This window comes from Pollachius pollachius, assembly GCF_949987615.1.
Source record: "Pollachius pollachius genome assembly, chromosome: 15".
Classification (NCBI taxonomy): Eukaryota; Metazoa; Chordata; class Actinopteri; order Gadiformes; family Gadidae; genus Pollachius; species Pollachius pollachius.
In genome coordinates, this window is record NC_136948.1 from 16260789 (window position 1) to 16280735 (window position 19947).

A 19947-nucleotide genomic window follows, 5' to 3' on the forward strand; every position below is an offset into this window, starting at 1 on the left:
TTTAGAGGTCTGCACGGTGAGCTGCCTTCCTTCATGTGTGCGTGGGCATGTGTTTGCCTATGTGCATGTGTGTGTGGTTGTGTGTGTGTGCATGTGGGGGGGTTTGTGTACGTGTGTCTGTGTTTGTGTGTGTATGGGTGTTGGAATACATGCACGCTTACAGCGGTGTCTCTGCTACTGCCTTCGCTGCGATAGCCTGAGGGGCGCGGCAGATCCAAAGTAATGGGAATACATTAGAGAGCAATTCATGCAGTTATAAGAAAGAGGTGAAAAACAAATCCGAGGAACCAGCGCCACAGACAAGTGGAGTTTGGCGGCGATACTTGACGATACGGTCTGGTTGCCGCAGAAAAGTTTCATTTGAATATTTAATGGGGCGGTCGTGTGCGATGGTATGCTGTTGTTAAGTTGGTTAAACATGGGGGGGATGCTATCTTCAAAGAGTTTGGGAGACTCTTTAAAAGAGAGGACTGATCCTTAAACACATTTTCGGCTATCCATCCCGTCAATCTTGTAGATGAAATGCATAGATCTGCATTTTTTTAATCTGGCTGCTCATCTATTAAGTTCATGCATTTAAAAGCTAGAAATAAGGACATTTAAACCCTGAAGGATGATTAGTTAAAGTGGTATTATGTTATTTCCGACCACTAGAGGGTGTAGACAACTAACAATATTCGAACGGAGTGCCTTAATGGAACTCTGGCCTCCAAAATTATCTAAAACCTGCCGTAGTTGCCATTCCAGCTAGCAATAAAGCAGGAAGAGCACCTGTCAATGTGGCATCCATCACAAAAAATATGTACGCAGCCGGCAAAAATGTTTTCACGGGACATAGGTCTGCAAAGGTACACATTTTTTGGGGTTTAGTCAGTCACCAATTCAAAGATTGTGCTTAAGAGGTCAGAATTTTCGACCTCACGTTGCTATAAAGCTGATTCCTCGTTTTACATTCCAATTGGTGGTACACGTGTTATTCAGTAAACCAGAAATGCTGACTGATTATCTCTGTAGCTACATAGTAACATATTTTTTTTTAACATTTCAGCTGAGTCCCTGGATGCATTGTGTTATCATGCACTGTAAAATCTTCAAGAATAGCAAGGATCCTTATTTACTTCAACTGGAGAAAGTACCGGACTCTAATTGGAAGGAAGGCTATTATAGGAGACAGGCCATTATTTTCAATACATCATGTAAGGTTTTGTGCTGGGCAAATATATACGGGGAAATTAGAGAAAAATATTATCAGCCTACATGCAGAATGTAATATAAGTAACAAGACCCGGTATTATCTACAAGATTTAGTTTGACAGGAAGAGAGTCACACAAAATAACCCAGACTCACTAGCTTTCTTCCCTCTACCCCTTCCACTTTGGCTTTAATCTCCCCATGGCAGACACAGAAAAACTTCTCCTTCTGTTTCCTCTTATATCTAATTCTTCTTGTATTGAAATGTGATACCCATGACAGCTAGCAGCTCCCGTCTTTCGCTCTGCATATGGTAAAACTTTTCCGAAATCAAACTTTCACGCTAGTATGCTACTCTGTGATAGGTTGGCAACCATCAATTTGCATGCAAACACATCTCTGTGTGTTCGGGGCACGGGGGTGGGCGTATTTGAACACAGCCCACAGCAGCCCTGGGCTCGTGACAGAACATGTTAACAGTAGAGCGGGGCTGCTGTGCCCTGGTGTGTACCTCTCCTCCCTGGGTAAACAGTGGGGTAGTACTCGTAGTAGAGGTCTGGCTGGTCCAGGTTACCAAAGGGCTCCATCTCCATCTCTGCACTCTGGAACAGGTTGAGCTTGCACAGCAGGGCCAGCCGCACAAACCACAGCTGGAAAATAGGAGAATAAACACGGCTGAATTAATGATTTCTTTATGGCGACAGTAGATGTTTTTTTTTTTAATACTAGATTGGACAACAAAAAAGGTGAGGAATGGGGTGAAATGGAGGGGTTGCAAAGGAAAGGAAATGCAAAAGATCTCTCTCTCTCTCTCTCTCTCTCTCTCTCTTTAATGAAACATTTTGTGAAATGTGTGTGAATGTCTTACAGAAAGTTTATATGATTCAATTGTGCTCTGTTTTTGCAGTTTCTGAGGCTACATGAGGATAGAGACATCACCAAACCAACCACAAGGCCTGTAATGTAATACTATTGTCAATTAAGAAAAAATGTATTACATTATGGCCAAAAATGACAAATTATGATACAGACAAGATTTTATTTGACTACATTATGGGCTTTCTTATTGGATATTATTACATTACATGCAGTTACAACATAACAATATTATGTTATGATATATTATGGTTAATTACATTGTAGTTCCTCACATTATGTAACTTAAGTTGTATAACCTGTTGTTTCATATCATTTGTTTTATTCTCTTGAACTAATTTCACATTAGTGATTGAAAATTGATTGTTTATAATCCTGTCTTGGATTTTATGAGTTTTATGAGAAGACCAAGATAACAAAACACAATCAGTTATCTTCATATCTTCAGGTACCCATTTGGGCTGCTATAGTATTCAAATAAAATTACTACCATAATTATCAACGCTGACTTCACATCACACAATCAATCTGGGCACCGAGCAAATCCACAAACTGCAACACTCAAAATGATATATGAAAACATAATGAGCTGGTCTGAATTAATTCAGAAAATATAATAATAAATATGTATAGAGTGGCCTTTTATCTGCCCTTCTACAGAAGCACACATACATACTCTAGCAATATACATTTGTAGACAAAAGAAGTTCAAATTAGATTAAATGAATGTTGCCGTTTTCCATGTGCAATACTGTTTATTAAGCATAATGCCATCCGTAGTGTTTGAAGTTTACCGCCTTTATTATTTTTTAATAGAACTTCATTACTTGGGCAATTGTGTTACCAAACAGTAATGCCAATAAAGCTCAGTGAATTTAATTGAATTGCGAGAGAGATAGGATGGAGGAGAAAGGAAGGCTGAGAGAAAGAGCGGGAGAGACAGAGAGAGCGACAGGGAGACAGAGAGCAAGACAGAGAGAGAGGGAGAAAGAGAGAGCGAAGGAGAGGACGTCTGTGTCAGCTTGCTCCCTTTCTTTGACTGTAATGTATGCAGGCATCTCTGGGCTCCCACTCTCCCACTGTCTTTCCCTTCAGTGTCACACACACACACACACACACACGACTATTTTCCCATATAGGGACATGCCATGACAATATGCATGTACCCCACTGTGCTAGCCACGGCGCTATATCCGCCACACACACACAAACACACCCTTAGGCTGTCTGCTCATGTCCTCTTCACTGGAATACAAGTCACTTTGTGGGAAATGAGATAGGTATGATACGGACACAAACACATATGAACACAGTGGTTGTGTGTGTGTGTGTGTGTGTGTGTGTGTGTGTGTGGAGTGTGAGAAAACAAATGAGAGAGACGGGCAGGGAGCACTTTGAGCATAGTATTGACCGGTGCCGTACCTGCAGGGAGTCGCTGGTATGGGAGGTGCGCTGGCCGCTCTTGCCGTAGCCCTGACCGTGAGCCGTCAGCAGCCGGCCCGTCAGGTCAACCGCCGCACGCCAGTTCTTACTGCTCTGTAGAGGAGGAGGGACAAAACACACACGGGGGGGGGGGGGGGGGGGGGTTAGCCACGGGCGACCTAGGCGGGACGCGCCGCGGCAGCTTGCTGTAAGGCGTCGGCGCGCTGACAGCATCACGAGAGCGTGATGTGTCTGATGCCAGCGGGATGGCGGGGAGCGAGTGCCAGACACCCGCCGCCGAGACGCCCGTCACAGACCACGTCAGATCATGTCCCTGCCGGCACACCCATGCATCATTTACCAGCCCGCCTCGCGTGCCATGCAGCCCGAGTTTTAGGACATCGCATGAAGACGCGTGACACATAGCCGACACTGATCTTTCATGGCCTCCCTTCCGTCGGCAAAGTCGTGATTTAGGTGAAATCAAAATCAGACACGAGTAGGGTCGGAAAAGGGTGGAGATGGCTCATCGTCATGTCAGGTCTGTTCTCCTTAAGTCCGGAGACCAGGACTTTGAATTAACATTTTTACTTGGTAGCATAGGTTCTCTCCGACTTCAAGAGGTTAGCGGAAATCAAAAAGTAACACTCAAGAATCAGTGGTATATTTGGAAAGTAAGCCTACTGACTGAAAAATACTCATCATAAATCATTAGATACTTAAAATGGCATTCTCAAAAACATACATTTCATTCACATATAAGGTCACTGTCTATCCCCGAATGAGGCAACACATTGGTGATCTAGCATATGGCACACTGATGAAACCTCTTGGATTTCCAGTATTATGGTGAATGTACAGAAAGGCGGACATTCTTTTGCAAACCAAGTACTGTTCCGATACACACGTTTGCCAAGAACGGTTAAAATGACCGAAAGTGTCCTCGACACGCCGACTTTACCAAGTATGCATCGGTTGGTAACTTGTGTGAACTCGGCAGTACAGATAACGATATAGCATTTAAGCGAGGAGCCGCAAGCAGCAGAGCAGACCAACAACAGAACCAGTTTAACATTTTCATATGTTATTTCATCAGTAAACTCACTTCTGATCTTTTTAAAGGCGAATAATCAATTTAGGAGATTTTGAATATTGGCAGCTTTACTGGAATTGATGGCGAATTGGAAATGTTTGTCATTGTTTTCGGAGTTCAGAAGCTCCATAAGTGCCTGCGGGGCAAGCTAGCAAACCGGCCGCCCAGTAACACTGAAAGACCCCCCGCACCACAGACCAGTGCAGCGTCCGGAGACGCGGAGGAAAAGCAGGCCAACAACCACATAACCATAGATACCATAGAACCATAGATGTAATCAGTAAACAACAGGAGCAGTATGCAAGGGGACGGTCATTTTTTTTTTTGGTATAAATAGAAAGTACCGGGTGTATTGCCCAATAATGCATCGTCTCCAACCGTCAACATTGTTCTGCGCACTCGTAAACTTGCAAGTACATACTTCCATGTACGAGTAGCAAATACGTTATCCCCAAGAACGCAAGTCTGTTCTTTGCATTCTTGGTATTAGGAAAGGCCCATGGTTGCCATTGACTCCGAAGGTGTTATTGGATTTGATTCAGTTTCAATAAGCAGAGGACAGGTGTGTTGCATCAACACTTAATCAGCAGGGATCGGGTTATCATATCAGCCAATCGGAAGAATAGCATGCATTTAACCTAGAGAGAGTCAACTAATGAAAGCCAATGAAAATGCGGTATTGGGGTTTGGTTCTTTACAGAGAGATGTGAGGCGGGGGGAAATGGACATGAAGGCATCTTGAAATGGGATTCACTGACGGACTGAACAGTTAATTTGTAGCCGGGCTAGGTGTACTGTAGCACTGTTATTCCTCGCACTATAACAAGATGAAAATACTTTGGTTTCTATGTCCTTACGTCCGTACTGTGGTCACAGCAGGGGGGAAAGAAGGACCTGCAAACCTAAATGGAGGAAAGTGTTCTCCACAGAGTGCAGTTTTGAGGTTGTGGAATAGTAGATTGTAGTGTGCGGGACAGAGGACAAAAACACTCTATCGCACACACTCATGCGCATACCAAACACAACACTTTAAACACACACATGCCTGCTGTCAGGTATAAAAGCATTTATGTATTCACACATACCATTGAAGAGGCAAACAAGAGTCAACAGAAATATGAGCACCCACCCATCCACCCACACACCCACACACCCACACACCCACACACACTTTTTTAAATGAACAGCATCTGCTTCCACAGGAGGGGGTACAATAGGTTGGACAGGGACGGAGGTGGTGGGGTGAGTCATACCACCCCATCAACCCACATGACAAGGTCAGCCTGACGACTGGGTCCCAAGTGCTCCACCATTCATCATGGCCAGGAAGCTAATTAGACGAGAGAGGGGGAGAGGGAGAGAGAGAGGGAGAGGGGGAAATAAGCAGAAAGAGGAAGAAGAAAAGAAAGAAGGGGAGGGATGGGCAGATAGAGTGACAGGCAAGGGAGACAGGAGAAGAAGAAAAAAAGACAGAAACTGAGAGGGAGACAGACAGACAGACAGACACAGAGAGGGAGAAGAGAGAAATGGTGGCTGAACGGCTGAAATGACACGTTCTCGCTCTTCCTTGCAGCCGTCTCCCCTCTCCCTCCCAGAACCTATCCAAGGCTTTCACTGTGTGTGACGCTCTCATTTCCCCCCTAGACTCCCCTCGTCTTCAAACCTGTCACCCTCTCTTCCCCCCAGCGGGGGGGCTCTCCCACCCGCCACCCCCCCAAGCCCGTATTGACTTCCCTCCTTCCTCCCACCTTCTTCTTCCTCCTCCTCCCTTCCCCACTCTCATTCCTCTATTCATCCCTTCCTCTTTTTCAACGCCCTAACAACCACCACACACACACACGCGGCCGTGGCTGTAGTGCCTCTGACACACACACGCACACACACGCGCCCGTGGCTGTGGTGCCTCTGAATCTTCATTAGGGCAGGAAATGAAGCTGAAAACGAGGAGGCAGCCTAGATGGCCGAAAACAGCTGCAACCACTAACACACACACACGTACGTACACGTGCACACACGCACACACACACACACACAAACACAGTATTACTAGGCAGGTGTGTGTGTGTGGGGGGATTTGAGGGGAGTCGAGTGGGGGAATGAGAGCAGGGTGAGTCTGCAGTGGTTTACAGTAGCCACATTCCTGCACACCTAGCATTCAAGAACATGAGCACACACACAAACACGCCAACATGCACAGCGGCACAGACGGATGAGGGGTTTCAAAAGTGGGATGAGCAGGATATGAGAGGACTCCAGCTGCCGTGGTGAGAGAGCAGGATGCGGTCTCGAAACTCGTAACAAAATATCAACCCTAAAACTTCCAAGCCGAACCCTGCGGAGTAGGTCACAGGAAAGATCAAATCATTGATATCCCATTGGGGAGGAGAAGGGGCGCAGGACGGGGGCGGGCGCAGCCAGGGCCAATGGGAGCGCGCCAAGCAAATTTCGACTTGCCCAAAAAGAAAACTGTCCAAACCACTGAACCTGAGCTTTATACAACGTTGCCGATTCACAGCGTCAAACGTCATAGCAACACCATGACGAGCAGGTACAAAGACAACAGATACGCCGAGACGCTGTGCATACAAATGTATTTTGAGCTGTGTTGGCATGGTAGCAGGATAGTCGAATAAATAGGGTTTTAACTAACCTGCTTATGGATTAGGCATTAACAAACACTGAAGAAGTTCGGGAGGATCCGCAAAAATGACGACCGACATAAGAGGCTAGTTTCGTTTCCATTCCCACAGATCACAAAAAAGTGTGCATTTTCTGGGGAAAAGAATGAATGCCCAGTTCCGACTGAGCTTTCACTCCAAAGAAGCCAGAACCGTAGGATGTCGTAGACTCAGGGTCCCTCAAACCCCTCCCCAAATCTACAAGATAACTCGAGGGAAGACATTGGACAATACCCCCGAAAGTCACGTCAATTGTGGATTGCATCTTTTAATGAAACAGTGGGTTTCTATCCGCCAGCTTGCCTAGAGGGTGGCCTTGCCATGTGAAAACCCAGCGCTCGTTACCCAGGTGTGAATCATTTCAATTAACACAGATGAGGTGCTGGTGGTGGTGGGGCAGGACGGGGGGGGGGGGGGGGGGGGGGGGGGGGTGAGGCGGCGAGGGAGTTGGAGGGAATGAGGAATAAAAACAATTGACTGATATACGGGATGGTGATTAATAATTTAGCTTGGCTCAAATGACTCCGCAATAAGGTATAATCAGATCTCATCCCCCTTCCCTGCTCTCCCCTTCCTCAAATCAAATGAGGATGCATTACAGAGACGATTTATCGCCGCCGATATTAAATGAGGAATTGAGCTGGGAGGCCAATGAAGTGCGCGTCGCCATGGTTAATGCCGGGGCCGGATTGTGTGGGAAGAGTATTTTCCTGTCCTTGTTCCGTCCATTCTTCAGCTTTTCATTTTTTCTTGTGGGCAGCCAATACAACACTGACACGATCTTCACTAAGAGCAGGGAGAGAGTAAGAAGGCATCGCATCCTAGCCCAATGGTCGGTCTCATTTGGCCATGCTTCGACACAAAAACGCATGAGGGGAGAGGGTGTGAAAAGAGACACGCTACTCTCTCGGCTGTTCTGACGCACGGCAGGTGAGACATTGTCACTCTAATCATAGCATCCCACACACAAGACACTGGTGGTCGGGATGTGAAACCAAACTCGTGCCTTGAACTCCCTTAAAAAAGGCACATCAACACTTGCACACATGCTAATGTTTAGCAAGGCGGTACAATATCACGCATACTCCTTCATTGTAGTATATACACCCGGCGCATGCACGCGGATACATTAATGAATCTTGTCACTGGGTTTAAAGTGTGGAGGCATAATTATATTAATGATCACAAGTTCAAGGCAGCTTTTCCTTTGGCAAAGTTATAAAGAATTAAAAAGAAAGCCATGCATAACAAAGCTTGGCAAAAGAAGGGAAGGGACACTGCTGTTCCCTTGCGAGACTCTAGAGGCCGGAGGCAAATCCAGACTTTAAAAAGGGCTTTCTAGTCCCTGACGTTGCCATGCACTGGGAGCTCCTACTCCGCTTTGACTCGGCCCCCATATTTTACCATGGTGCCTAACATTTAGCCTTGACATTTTGAACATTTTACACGGGACAAGTTTGTGGCTGGAGGTCGCGGAATGACGTCAATCTGAAAGCGGCGACGCGACTCCCGAGCTCTCGCACCAACAGGCGATCCTCTTCCGTGTGGCGATGGCTAGGGCTGAACATATGGCGTCTGCCTGCGCGCACGGAGCAAGGTGAGAACCACCAACACCAGAGGGAGGGAGAGGCGCCGACACGACCCTGGGCTGCTGACGCTGCAGTCCCCCGCTCTCCCCCCTACTCCCCCCTCCGCCCGCGCATCATTGTCGTTATGAGCAGGGAAATGACAGGCTGTGGGAGAGTGCCGGCGTAATGATAACTAAAGGTCGCAGGAACGATGATATCAAAAGCAGGACACGCTCGCCAGGTCCCCGGGATGCTGATTATTGGGTGGAGCAAAGGGGGGGACTGCGTCTGTCTGACCCGTCCAAGGTGGAGGCGAGGAGAGGTGCGTGGGTGGGGGCAGTCATCTAACCTCATGAAGGTGCAGACTTGCTAAGCACGGTGTGTTTGCACACACGGAAGCGCGGGCGCGCGCACCCCCACACACACACACGCACGCACGCACGCACGCACGCACGCACACGCACACACACACACACACACACACACACACACACACACACACACACACACACACACACACACACGTCTCTGCTGGAGACCTGGCGCCCAGCCCAGACGCCATCACGCTGTGGGGAGGAGAAAGAGAGGTTATGGGCTCTGGTAGATAACACAGACGGACAGAGGAGAGAGAGAGGAGTTAGAGAGAGAGGGGGAGAGGGGGATGGAGGGAGGGGCGGGGGGGAGGAGAAGGGTTGCCTAATCACAGAGACGGATGAGGCCAGCCCAGGGTGGTGCTGAGCCAGAGATGCACCAGTGCTGACCACACCACTGCAAGGAGACAGGGAGAGAGCGTGGGAGAGAGAGACGGAGAGGGAGACCTAGCGAGAGAGGTCACTGAAAGAGAGAGGGATGAAGAGCGAAGAAAGGGGTTAGAGAGAGCTAGAGGGGGAGGCCAGGGCTCGGTCATCTGACCGGCCCTCCGGTACCGAGCGAGTTTGATTCTGGAGCAGCGTAACAGGGGGAAAAACGGATTGGGAGAGATGGAGGGGAAGAGGGGAGAACACAAGATCCCTGCTGATATTGTTCCACATCTGTCATCACATTAGGCCGGTCCCGTTGTCTCAATCCAGCGCTTCCTGCACTCAGAAGCAGGTCTGTTCCGTGTCTCTGGCTTTCTCGGGGACCTGCTCTAGTGACAGTGCATGTGCGCGGTTCCGGTTATCTAATATCCTGTGTGTGCGCGTGTGCCGAGCACAGTGTGGGCTGGTGACAGCCGGCACAGTCACCCGCTGGGTCTGCAGCATGAGTCACTCTGCCAACATCATTCATTAAAAAAAAAAAAAAAAGTGCACACGACACTTTTAGTGAGCACATACGGCACGGTCACGCACGTGTGCAACTGAAGGAAGCCACCTGGCTCATATCCGGGGGAATCGATGCACTGTATTGACCACGGCCAAGGTGACTGGAGGCAGCGGGCCACAGCTGTGACAAACACCAGCTCACGCTTGCACACACACCGTCACGGTGGTGTGTGTTTGTGTGTGCCCTTTCGAACTTTTGAACATCTGTGTTTAAAAACAAAACAAGAACACAAACAAGCGGCCTGATTTTGCTCTTTGCAACACCATTAAAAGTTTCCCACTTAAAAAGGTGAAATGAATGCAATAGCATTATTCCAAGAGTGAATACCCCCCCCCACACACACACACACATACAGTATGTGTGTCTTGGTGGGAGAGCGAGTGGACCCTGCAACTAGAGGTCCCAGAGTTCAGTTTGCTCGCCTCTCCCATCCCACTCACTGCCTGGTAGTCCTTGGGCCAACAACAGAAATCTTCCCAGTATAACTTTAAAGCAGTAGCTCCACAAAACTCATCACCAGTTAAAATACATAGTACAGATCATTGATTTCCTTCTTTCACTGCATTGCTCAAGTATTTCTATTCCCTGTCATTTCTGTTTTGAAAAAAGAAAAGTACCTTTCTTGCTTGCCAACATCTCTCTCTCTCTCTCTCTCTCTCTCTCTCTCTCTCTCTCTCTCTCTCTCTCTCTCTCTCTCTCTCTCTCTCTCTCTCTCTCTCTCTCTCTCTCTCTCTCTCTCTCTCTCTCTCTCTCTCTCTCTCTCTCTCTAGGGAACCACCCACCCACACCAGTTGGCAGAGAGCTTTAATGCCTTATGACACGACTCCTCTTCTGCACATAGGCAGCACACACGAACACTAATGAGAGCGAACACACACAAACAACTATACCTCACAGTCACACTATATAGTCCAGATGCAGAATGTGTGTGTTTGTGTGCGTGTTGCAGACTGCAGCCAGCTCCAACTTCGTCTTCCTTTCTTGAGCTGCTGTGCTAGTGTGTGTGTGTGTGTGTGTGTGTGTGTGTGTGTGTGTGTGTGTGTGTGTGTGTGTGTGTGTGTGTGTGTGTGTGTGTGTGTGTGTGCAGCCAAGTCCAGAAGGCCCTTGAAATATGCACAGCACTCCCATGCATAATACATAGGCACAGCAGGAGAAAAGGCACTGGAGAGCTAGGAGGATCTCCACCTCTCCATCTCCGCTCCCCTCCTCTCCCTCCCTCCCTCGCTTCCTTCCTCCCTCCCTCCCTCACTCACTCCCCCCCTCATTCCTCTCTCTCTTTATCCCTCCCTCCTCCGCTATGCTTCCTTCAACCGTTTTCCATCGCTTCAAGTGCTGCTGCAGCAGCAGGCGCATATGTTGGAAATAACAAGCGTCTCGTGAGGTCACCCACGGGTCACACATTATGACGGCGCTGTCAAGTGAGGCTGCCTGAAGCGAGACGGAGATGGGTGGAATTGATACAATACTCTTAGTAGTCATTGCCTAGCATATTGCTAGCAAATGGCAAATGGAGGCCACGTTGGAAGAGACAAGGGGGAAGGGGAAAATTAGTTATAATAGCCGCGTCTGTACAACAAACAACATTATCAACACTGTCCTGAACAGCCAACCGACAAGACTTACAAAACCAATTAAGACAGGTTAACACTTGGTATATGTTGTTGACTTACAATGAGCTGCTTCAGGCCCAGGAAGGACTGCTCTACGGAGTTTGCGTTGAGGACCTGTCTCTTCATCGCCACCTGCTCACCCAGGAACCGCAGCATCAGGTCTTTCACTGCGTCGCTCTGTACCGCAAACACACACACACACACAAACTTTAAAACTATGCCATTACCAAGAGGGCCATGTTAAAGCAGAACAACTCACAAAAAAGGAAGTGGATTATCGGTGCCCCGATAATCGGTGAAATTAAGGCCCCCGCCATCACGGCATTAGCGCTGCCCTGGTATCACCAAGGCAGGTCCGATGGGGGGCGGCTGTTGTCCTGTTGCTCATTAGGTATGAAGCCTTGATCAAGTCTCAATATAACCAAGTTCGCCTGATTAAAAATGAAGCTACTGGCTTCTCTAGTGGAGGTGAGTGTACAGGGGCTGACACAGAGGAAATCTTAATGACTCCGAAATCTAAATGCTATGAAAATATGTTTAATTAAATATGGTTGCAGAAATGTTTTCGTACATATTTTTTTGTACCACACTTCAACTTCAATCACACTCAAATTTGTATTTTGAAATTGAATAGGTGAGGTGGAGAGAAATATAACTCCATCACCTGAATAGACAATATTTTTTTCTATGGGGTGCCTTTGTGAGCCTAAACAAAACAGGCAACCAGCATAATTGCCAAATGAACTGGAATGAAGAGGACTACAGGGTTTTTTTGAACACGAGCGCATCGATGCTTTGATCAAATTCATGGTGTACGGCCACGCAGAAGTATGCCGCCTTGAACTGTTTGCGTAGGAGTTCACAATAAGTCCATTCATTCATTCCCAATAGTCCCAATTCATTCGCAACATAGCTCCGGGCATGCGTTGCAGAAGCATTTTCTTTGCATCTAGAGCACGGCACGTATAGAGGAGTCCAACGGGTTGGACGTCAAACTCATACTGATTGATCTACGGGGAAACTCATGTCTCGCAGGTCATTCTGTGCAAAAACCGTTGTTAGATTTGTGTAAAAAAAGTATGCAACCTTTTGTGGAACTAGTATTTATGAGGCATGATCCTGTATTAAGTTAATATTAATGTAGGACTATAGGTTTCAACTTCACAATGCACTACAACAAAAGGTTGTATAATCTGGATCCTCAAGCCTCAACCAAGCAGGCATTCATTCTTCAGAATGTCTCTCGGGTGAAATAAAAACAATCGAATGGTGATCCTGTAATGTATCTTCATACACTAGAAAATCAACAAACTATATATGAAGCTCTGTTGCACTAGTTTAACTTGCTAAACACTGGAGATTAGAGGTTTAGAGGTTGCATAGGAATAACAAACCAGAATTGTGTCATACATAAAATAACTAAGGTGCCTTAAAAGAGCTATAGTATATGAAGCTATACTATAGAAGCCTAGAAGTTCCATTTAACTAAACAAATGACCTTGAAACTACATCTGCAACTACAAAGAGACATGAAGTGATTAACATTGTGGGTATGCGCGCTTATTGTACCTGTAGGTTGTCGAACTTGAGGCCGGGCATGGTTATTCTGTCCCTCTCCACGTAAGCCTGGTTGTACTGTTGGGTGGCCACCGCGATGAGCACCTTCCTGGTCTCAGTGGAGGGCAGCCAGGCGTCATGGCGCCGGTCCACCTCACTCAGACTCAGCGCCGTGGCGAACGGGTCGTCGCTGCCGGAGAACGCGGCCTGTAGCTGGTTGAAGTGCCGGGGCTGCGGCGGTACGGGCGGCAGCCCTTGGGGAAGAGGGGGCTGCGCCTGGACCAAGGGACTGGAGCTTTCGCCGGAGATCACCCCAAACAGGGAGTCCCCTTGAGGTCCGGTGTGCGGGGTGGAGAGAGAAGAGCCGGGGGAGGAGTGCTGCTGGTCTGGGGTCACTGGTTCGGGTGTGGGCGGGGTGATGTGGGCTTCGGCGTTCGGGTTTGAAACGGAGATGAAGGAGGACGTGGAGGAGGTGGTGAATGAGTCGAAGAAGTCTGAGGCCGGGTTCATGTGGCCGTTGTCGCTGAAGAACTTGCTGAGGCTGGGGCTCGGCTGACACACCAGCGGCGGGGTCAGCTTGCTGGGCGTACCTGTTTCGTCACTTGCCCCGCCACTGGCCATGCTGAAGCTGGGAGACTTGATGAGCGTGGGCTGGAAACCATCGGGCACCAGTGTCTTGGGCTGGTTGCCTTGACTGAATATGGTGCATACCGGCACAGGCTCGTCTTTCAGACTTTCCTCCATTACAGAAGGCATTGCCAGGTCTTCATCCATAGCACTAGGCGGACTCGGTGTGTGAGCGGCAGAAACTAAAACAGTGACCGTCTCCCCCGTTTCACCCTGCTGGCCCTTCTGGTCATTCTCCTCCTCCTCCTCCTTTACTTCTTGGTCAGGACTCTCACACTCCTGTTCGTCCAACTCAGCTTCCGTCTCACTAGCATGCAGAATGACGTCAGGTTTTCCAACTGCGCTGACTGAAGCCTCCAGCTCTCCTGTATCTTCATTGTCACCTGTCTCCAGAAAGGAGTCGATAGGAGCCACATCATCCTCTTCGCTGACATTAGGCGAATCTGAAATCATGACACTCTCCATCATCTGGTCATTGAGTCTTTCCAGCAGGCTCTCTGAGGGTGTGGCAGTGCTGTCTTCCAGAGGGGTGACACATTCCCCCCCGAGGTCGATGGTTTCCTCCGGGAGTAGGAAGGCATGGCCGGAGATGGTTTGATCAGGGGCTAGAGAATCATTGGCGAAATCCTCCACAGCTATGTCCAGGGTGACCGGCCGAGAAGGACCCTCACCGCTATCCATCCTACTGCTCCTGAAAATAATATCCACGTCAGTGTGTTGCCTATCGAATGACACTGCAGCTTATTTTCTTCCCGTTTATTGTCTAAAAGAGATATATACCAAAGTTAAGATCAACCATTGATTCGATGATAAATATTTACAATGCACAATAATTGTATTCTTTCAGACTTGACAATCAACTACTCTGGATTTGGGGTTAGCTATAAAGCTAACGTCAAGTCATTTAGTGAGCTACCGTGTCGACACAGAAAGCAAAGCACAAATTACATGGGTACGGCATGCAGTGTTTTACATTTACAGACTGTATTATGCGTTAAATACATGGACTGTGTTAAATTTTTCTCTTACAGCCATGAAATGCATTCTTACCTTTAAACGCTTCTTTATAAGACTGACAGCAAGACCTACACTGCGCATGTCTATTATACGACAACACTAACATACGGCATCTGTGAAGGACAAAACTTCATCAGCGGTATTCTTCGAAGGATTTACGCCGTCGAACACATAGAAGTACCTTTCACGGTTCATTGTACGCGTTTTACGCACTCGCTACGTACGCAAAAAGTGTATATCGCGGAAATGCATTTTGGACAGGTTTAATGTAGCACAAACTGTACTAGTATTTCACTTACTGTAGGGCAAAGAATAACACATTGAACATTAAGAAGGTGGGCAAAGCTGCAACAATTTGAGAAATGGAAGACGATGCACCTGTCATTTATGGTCTCGAATTCCAGGTACGTAGATTCCTGTTTAACCTAAACACCACATCACTCTCCATATAAATGAACACTAGCTAGCTACTATGGCATATGTTATCATATCTTGTCACATTACATTTTAAACGTATCTACGTATCATAGATCATCCGTTCTCTATTGTCGTTGCTAAACCTCCTTTCATGCTATAGTGTTTGACATAAGTAAAAAAATACTGAAATACTATTGTTTACAGTAACGTTATGAATGATGGAGGTATCTTGCATTCTTCTTGCAGGCAAGGGCTCTTACTGCCCAGACGGCTGAGACTGATGCCATTCGTTTCCTTGTCGGCACACAGTCTCTGAAATTTGATAACCAGGTGAGGTTAGAAATATGTAAAGGTTTGCATTATTTGACATCCATTCTATACTTTTAACTTGATTTTCAAGCCAGGCAGAACTTTTCTGATAATATGTATGAGATTTTCTTTTTTCATGATAGTAGCACCGAATAGACATCAGATGTATCTATCAGTTGCAAGATATATCAAATATTGGACACATCTGCATATCAAATGCTCTAGTTATTCTACTATTTATTAGATTAAAACGACATTTAAATATTTTTGGTCAAGTCATATTGATCTAGATTGGGCTGATGTCTACTAGGTAACAACTAAGGCCTGGGCATCTACTGTAAATCAACTTTGATGCACAACAGGTGTGCAAGATGGTAGAGGCATGCAGTTGTATGACCAACTGTTGGACATGTTAGTGATTTGTGTGTGTTTATAATGTATCCTCTGTTAATAACGGTTATAATGCATCCTGTGTTGCATATTGTTTTATTTATTTTGTATATATGTATATATATATATATATATATATATATATATATATAAAAACAATGTATGCATGCACGTACACATGCACACACTTACTACAGTCTATATTATTCAGTGTTGAAATGGATTTCTCTTTATTGGCCTATAGTTTCAGTCTTTATGGCCGTTAAAAAGATGCATTAATGCACACCTATTAAAAGCTATAATAAATTGTAGGTCGGGAGACATTATAAGATTACCTTCCTTTAATAGACCAATTATGTAAACAGAATTTACTGTTATACCAGTTTATTTACTGTTTACCTGATGTAGGGTGGGGATTCAAGGACCTAGACAATGGATACAAGTATGGATTGTTGACAGACACATATAGTGCTGTGACTTACAAGTGCAATTAAACTGATTTGCATTTTGAGCTCACTTGACAAATATAAGCTCAACAAAATTGCAAGCTGCACTTTATTTCAAACCTAATAACTTCAATAAAGTAGTAACCAAGTGGACATAAAAAGCTAATTTCCGAATCTCTCATCCAATGGCCCCATAACAGATGGATATATTTTGTTAAACATACACTTTGTAGTTAATTGTAGCCTAAGGCGTTGTTTGTTAAGCTCCTTCTCTGTCCACCAGCAACACAAACAGTGCAGGCCTTCAGAAAATAAGTGTAGTTATTTTTTTGTTATATGTGGAAAATTGTATAATTTAAGGTATTTATTGAAAGATTTGCATAAAACTATCCAGAGGGTTCTTTATCTGCAATGTTGTGTGTCAGCGCAAGTGTTTGTTCCTGGATGTCTGCCTAGAAAACTGTGTGCTTGTGCGTGCGACATGCATACAATAAGAAGCACAGTTTTGGCTGGCTTTGTGTATATTTATGTAGAAGTCTATGTGTGCGAGTGTGCGGCTGACTGGCGTGTGCACATTTTTGCAGAGGTCAATACAGTGACAGATGAAGAAACTGTTGGTGTCTAATGGGAAAATAATTAATTGAGATGGGAATGAGATGGTTAAAAAAATGAAGTGTTGGCAGACTGTTGTGTGAAAAGGGTCTGGCGTTGGATTCAGATTGAGAGACGTCCAAGTCTTGTCTAGCGGGTCTAATGTGGAGCTGGTTGGGGAAAGTGACAATGCATCTGATCTACGTGTTTTTCTTGTTACTCTACACTGGCAGTCCCTTTAATATACTTTCCATCTCTCTGGCATGGCCACAGATCTGAAAACACAAGAGAGAATCAAATTGATTATTTTTCACAGCGTTGTGAGGCTAACCTCATTGTGGTAATCAGATGCGAGGCATGCTGTACAGTAATAATGCTTCCCTCTTTCACATTCATAGCCACTTGTATTGCCATGGTGACAGGACTAAATAACCCGATGCTGGTATATCAATAAGCCTCATTCATGTTGAAGGATACAACTTTTTATTCAGATTTGCTATCAAAAAACATAAAAATAGGATATCTCATCTCATCAATTAACTTCTCCTTACCAAAAAATTACCATGTACTAATTTGAAAATACTTGTACATAATTTCCCCTTATCCTGCTTCCGTAAAAATTCTGCATCTGGAGTGCAGCCAGTGGCGTTTATTTTATTATTTTTTCTTGCACATTTCAGTATGATCACTGCGGATCTTAACTGCATTTCAGTTCTGCCAAGTCCAGTTTAGTTTGCACTCGTGTTGTGAAAAATGCCTTTCTGATTGCTGTTCCGTCTCCCCTACCCCCTCCCCCCGCCCTAACCCTCTCCTTATCCCTCCACTCCTTACCCCCATCACCCCAACACTCTAACACCCGCCCGCCTCCTCCCCCACTTCAGCTGTATCCATAAGCCCTCTGGCCTTTCCACCTCCCATTAAGCATAATGCAGGGTGGAAATGCCTCTCTTAACTCGCTGAGCACCTTTTTAAAATCCCTCAGAGACCAATAGCTTGAATGACAGATCGCGGAGGACTCGCCGCCGTGGCATTTAGGGCTGCTAACGAGATAAAGCGCCGGGGCCTGGCACCACTATGGGCCGTCCGCCGCGGCCCCCCCGACCGGGCCCCCCGCCCGGCCGGGCCCCCGCTCACTGTCACCCGGGCGGCTAAAGAGCTTTAGCAAAAAAAAAAAAAAAAGGTCCCCCAAGTTAAGTGTTTGTGGATGTCTCTGGTGGGGCTGGGTTTGGCGCTAGGGACAGGATGAAGGGAAGCGGGGGTGATGGCAGAGGGCGGAGGGGGGTTCAGGATCTAGCCAGTGTTTTTCATCCCTCTCTTGAATGTGCCAGCATAACACGCACACATACGCACACGCACGGACAAATGCCTTCACCCACACGCATACTCACTTGCATGTACACATACACACACACACACGCCTCCACACACACGCGCGCTGCCTCCTCCCACCAATCAGGAACCTAATTAAAAGCGGCGGGCCGCTTGCCAGATGGGCTGAAGGCTATGACTCACTCCCTGGGTCTTGGACGAACGCGATTGATAAATCACCGCGAGGGAGGAAGGCTGGAACCTCTCTTTCTCTCTCTCGTTCTCTCACTTTCTCACTCTCTCACTCCCGCTCTGTTTCCATCCTTTTCTCACCTGGGATCACTGGAGTGTGTGCGGTGGTGGGGAGTGCCAGGTACCATGAACACCTTCTTCCCTCCAATTACACTGTCCTGCCAGCCCAAATGTATTTCACTCCCCTTCCCCCCTCCGCGCGTGCACACACACACACATGAACGCACCGCCATAAAATTCAGACTTTGCTTAATCATTTTTTGGGCTAATAATAAAAAAAACTATGTACCTGATGCAGTTCACCCAACTCAAGGTTAATGGCTGCCTGACTGACTTTGAGGCCACTGCAAGATGCTGCTGCTCCAAGACACTTCGCTCTCTCTCTCTCTCTCTCGCTCACTGGCTTCCTTGCTGTCCCTCCCTCCCTCCCTCCCTCCAGCCGGACTGCCCCTCCTGCGTCTGCCTGTAAAACTAGTGTAGGCATAAAGGGAGTGAAGGTGCTGCCTTGATAGAGTTATGGTCCTGTGGAACCCCATAAATGCCCCAGCAGCACCCCACCCTGTTGAAGTGATGTAAGCCCCCCTCTTAAGAGAGCAACAGCACCTTGGGGCCCCCACTCATGGTTTTTGTTTACTTTAGTTTCACTTTTTTACTGTGCTAGGTATGGAGTGAATTTAGTGCTAAGATTACTTCCACGTATTTACAAAATCAACGCATGTAAATCAAGTTTTGTGACTTGAAAAACATTAACTATACACTTGTATGTTAAGATTTATGTACAGCAATTCATTTCAAATCTGTACACTAAACAAGTGTAAAAATTATGTTTTCAGCTCACAAAACATTATGGAAATGTATGGACTTTTTAAATACGGTCAAGTAATATCCACACAAGATTGGCACAAAGAGGTACAGTGCAGATATATACATTGCGCCAAGAGAAATTGCCCTATTTTTTTTTCATATCTAATGAAAGAGGGTTAAACAGAGTATCAATCTACAATCCACATCCCTATTCCATTTGTCATCGGGATTTCATCACAGGGCAAAACTAGTGATCAAGAACTACATGTTTTTCTCTTTTACTAAAAAAGTGGCCAAACAATATTCTATTTGCGTAAAAAGGGAGCACAACATTTCTAATTCCAGGCTACACTTTGTTTGTAATTGTTACAGTAATAATCGTTTTCTGTAGTGTATTCCTCTAAGAATTCTGAACACCATATTTAATAGGGAAGCACAGATGGGTTGGAGATTACTGGTTAACACAAAGCTAAGCTAAATTAGCC

The 19947-nt window shown here is 46.3% G+C and overlaps 2 protein-coding genes across 2 annotated transcripts in view; one reads left to right on the forward strand and one right to left on the reverse strand.

Annotated features, from left to right (window-relative positions):
- Positions 1 to 15033, reverse strand: part of trappc12 (trafficking protein particle complex subunit 12) — a 20213-nt gene extending 5180 nt beyond the window's left edge. The window contains exons 1-5 of the mRNA XM_079752289.1: positions 14979 to 15033; positions 13314 to 14619; positions 11805 to 11921; positions 3491 to 3604; positions 1704 to 1842 (exon numbers count right to left, since the gene is read on the reverse strand). Of these exons, the coding sequence (XP_079608415.1) occupies positions 1704 to 1842; positions 3491 to 3604; positions 11805 to 11921; positions 13314 to 14609 (1666 nt within the window). The 5' untranslated portion in view covers positions 14610 to 14619; positions 14979 to 15033. The remainder of the gene's footprint in view (positions 1 to 1703; positions 1843 to 3490; positions 3605 to 11804; positions 11922 to 13313; positions 14620 to 14978) is intronic.
- Positions 15034 to 15202: 169 nt separating this feature from the next.
- eipr1 (EARP complex and GARP complex interacting protein 1) overlaps positions 15203 to 19947 on the forward strand; it is a 32005-nt gene continuing 27260 nt past the window's right edge. Inside the window, exons 1-2 of the mRNA XM_079752722.1 lie at positions 15203 to 15349; positions 15609 to 15692. Of these exons, the coding sequence (XP_079608848.1) occupies positions 15308 to 15349; positions 15609 to 15692 (126 nt within the window). The 5' untranslated portion in view covers positions 15203 to 15307. The remainder of the gene's footprint in view (positions 15350 to 15608; positions 15693 to 19947) is intronic.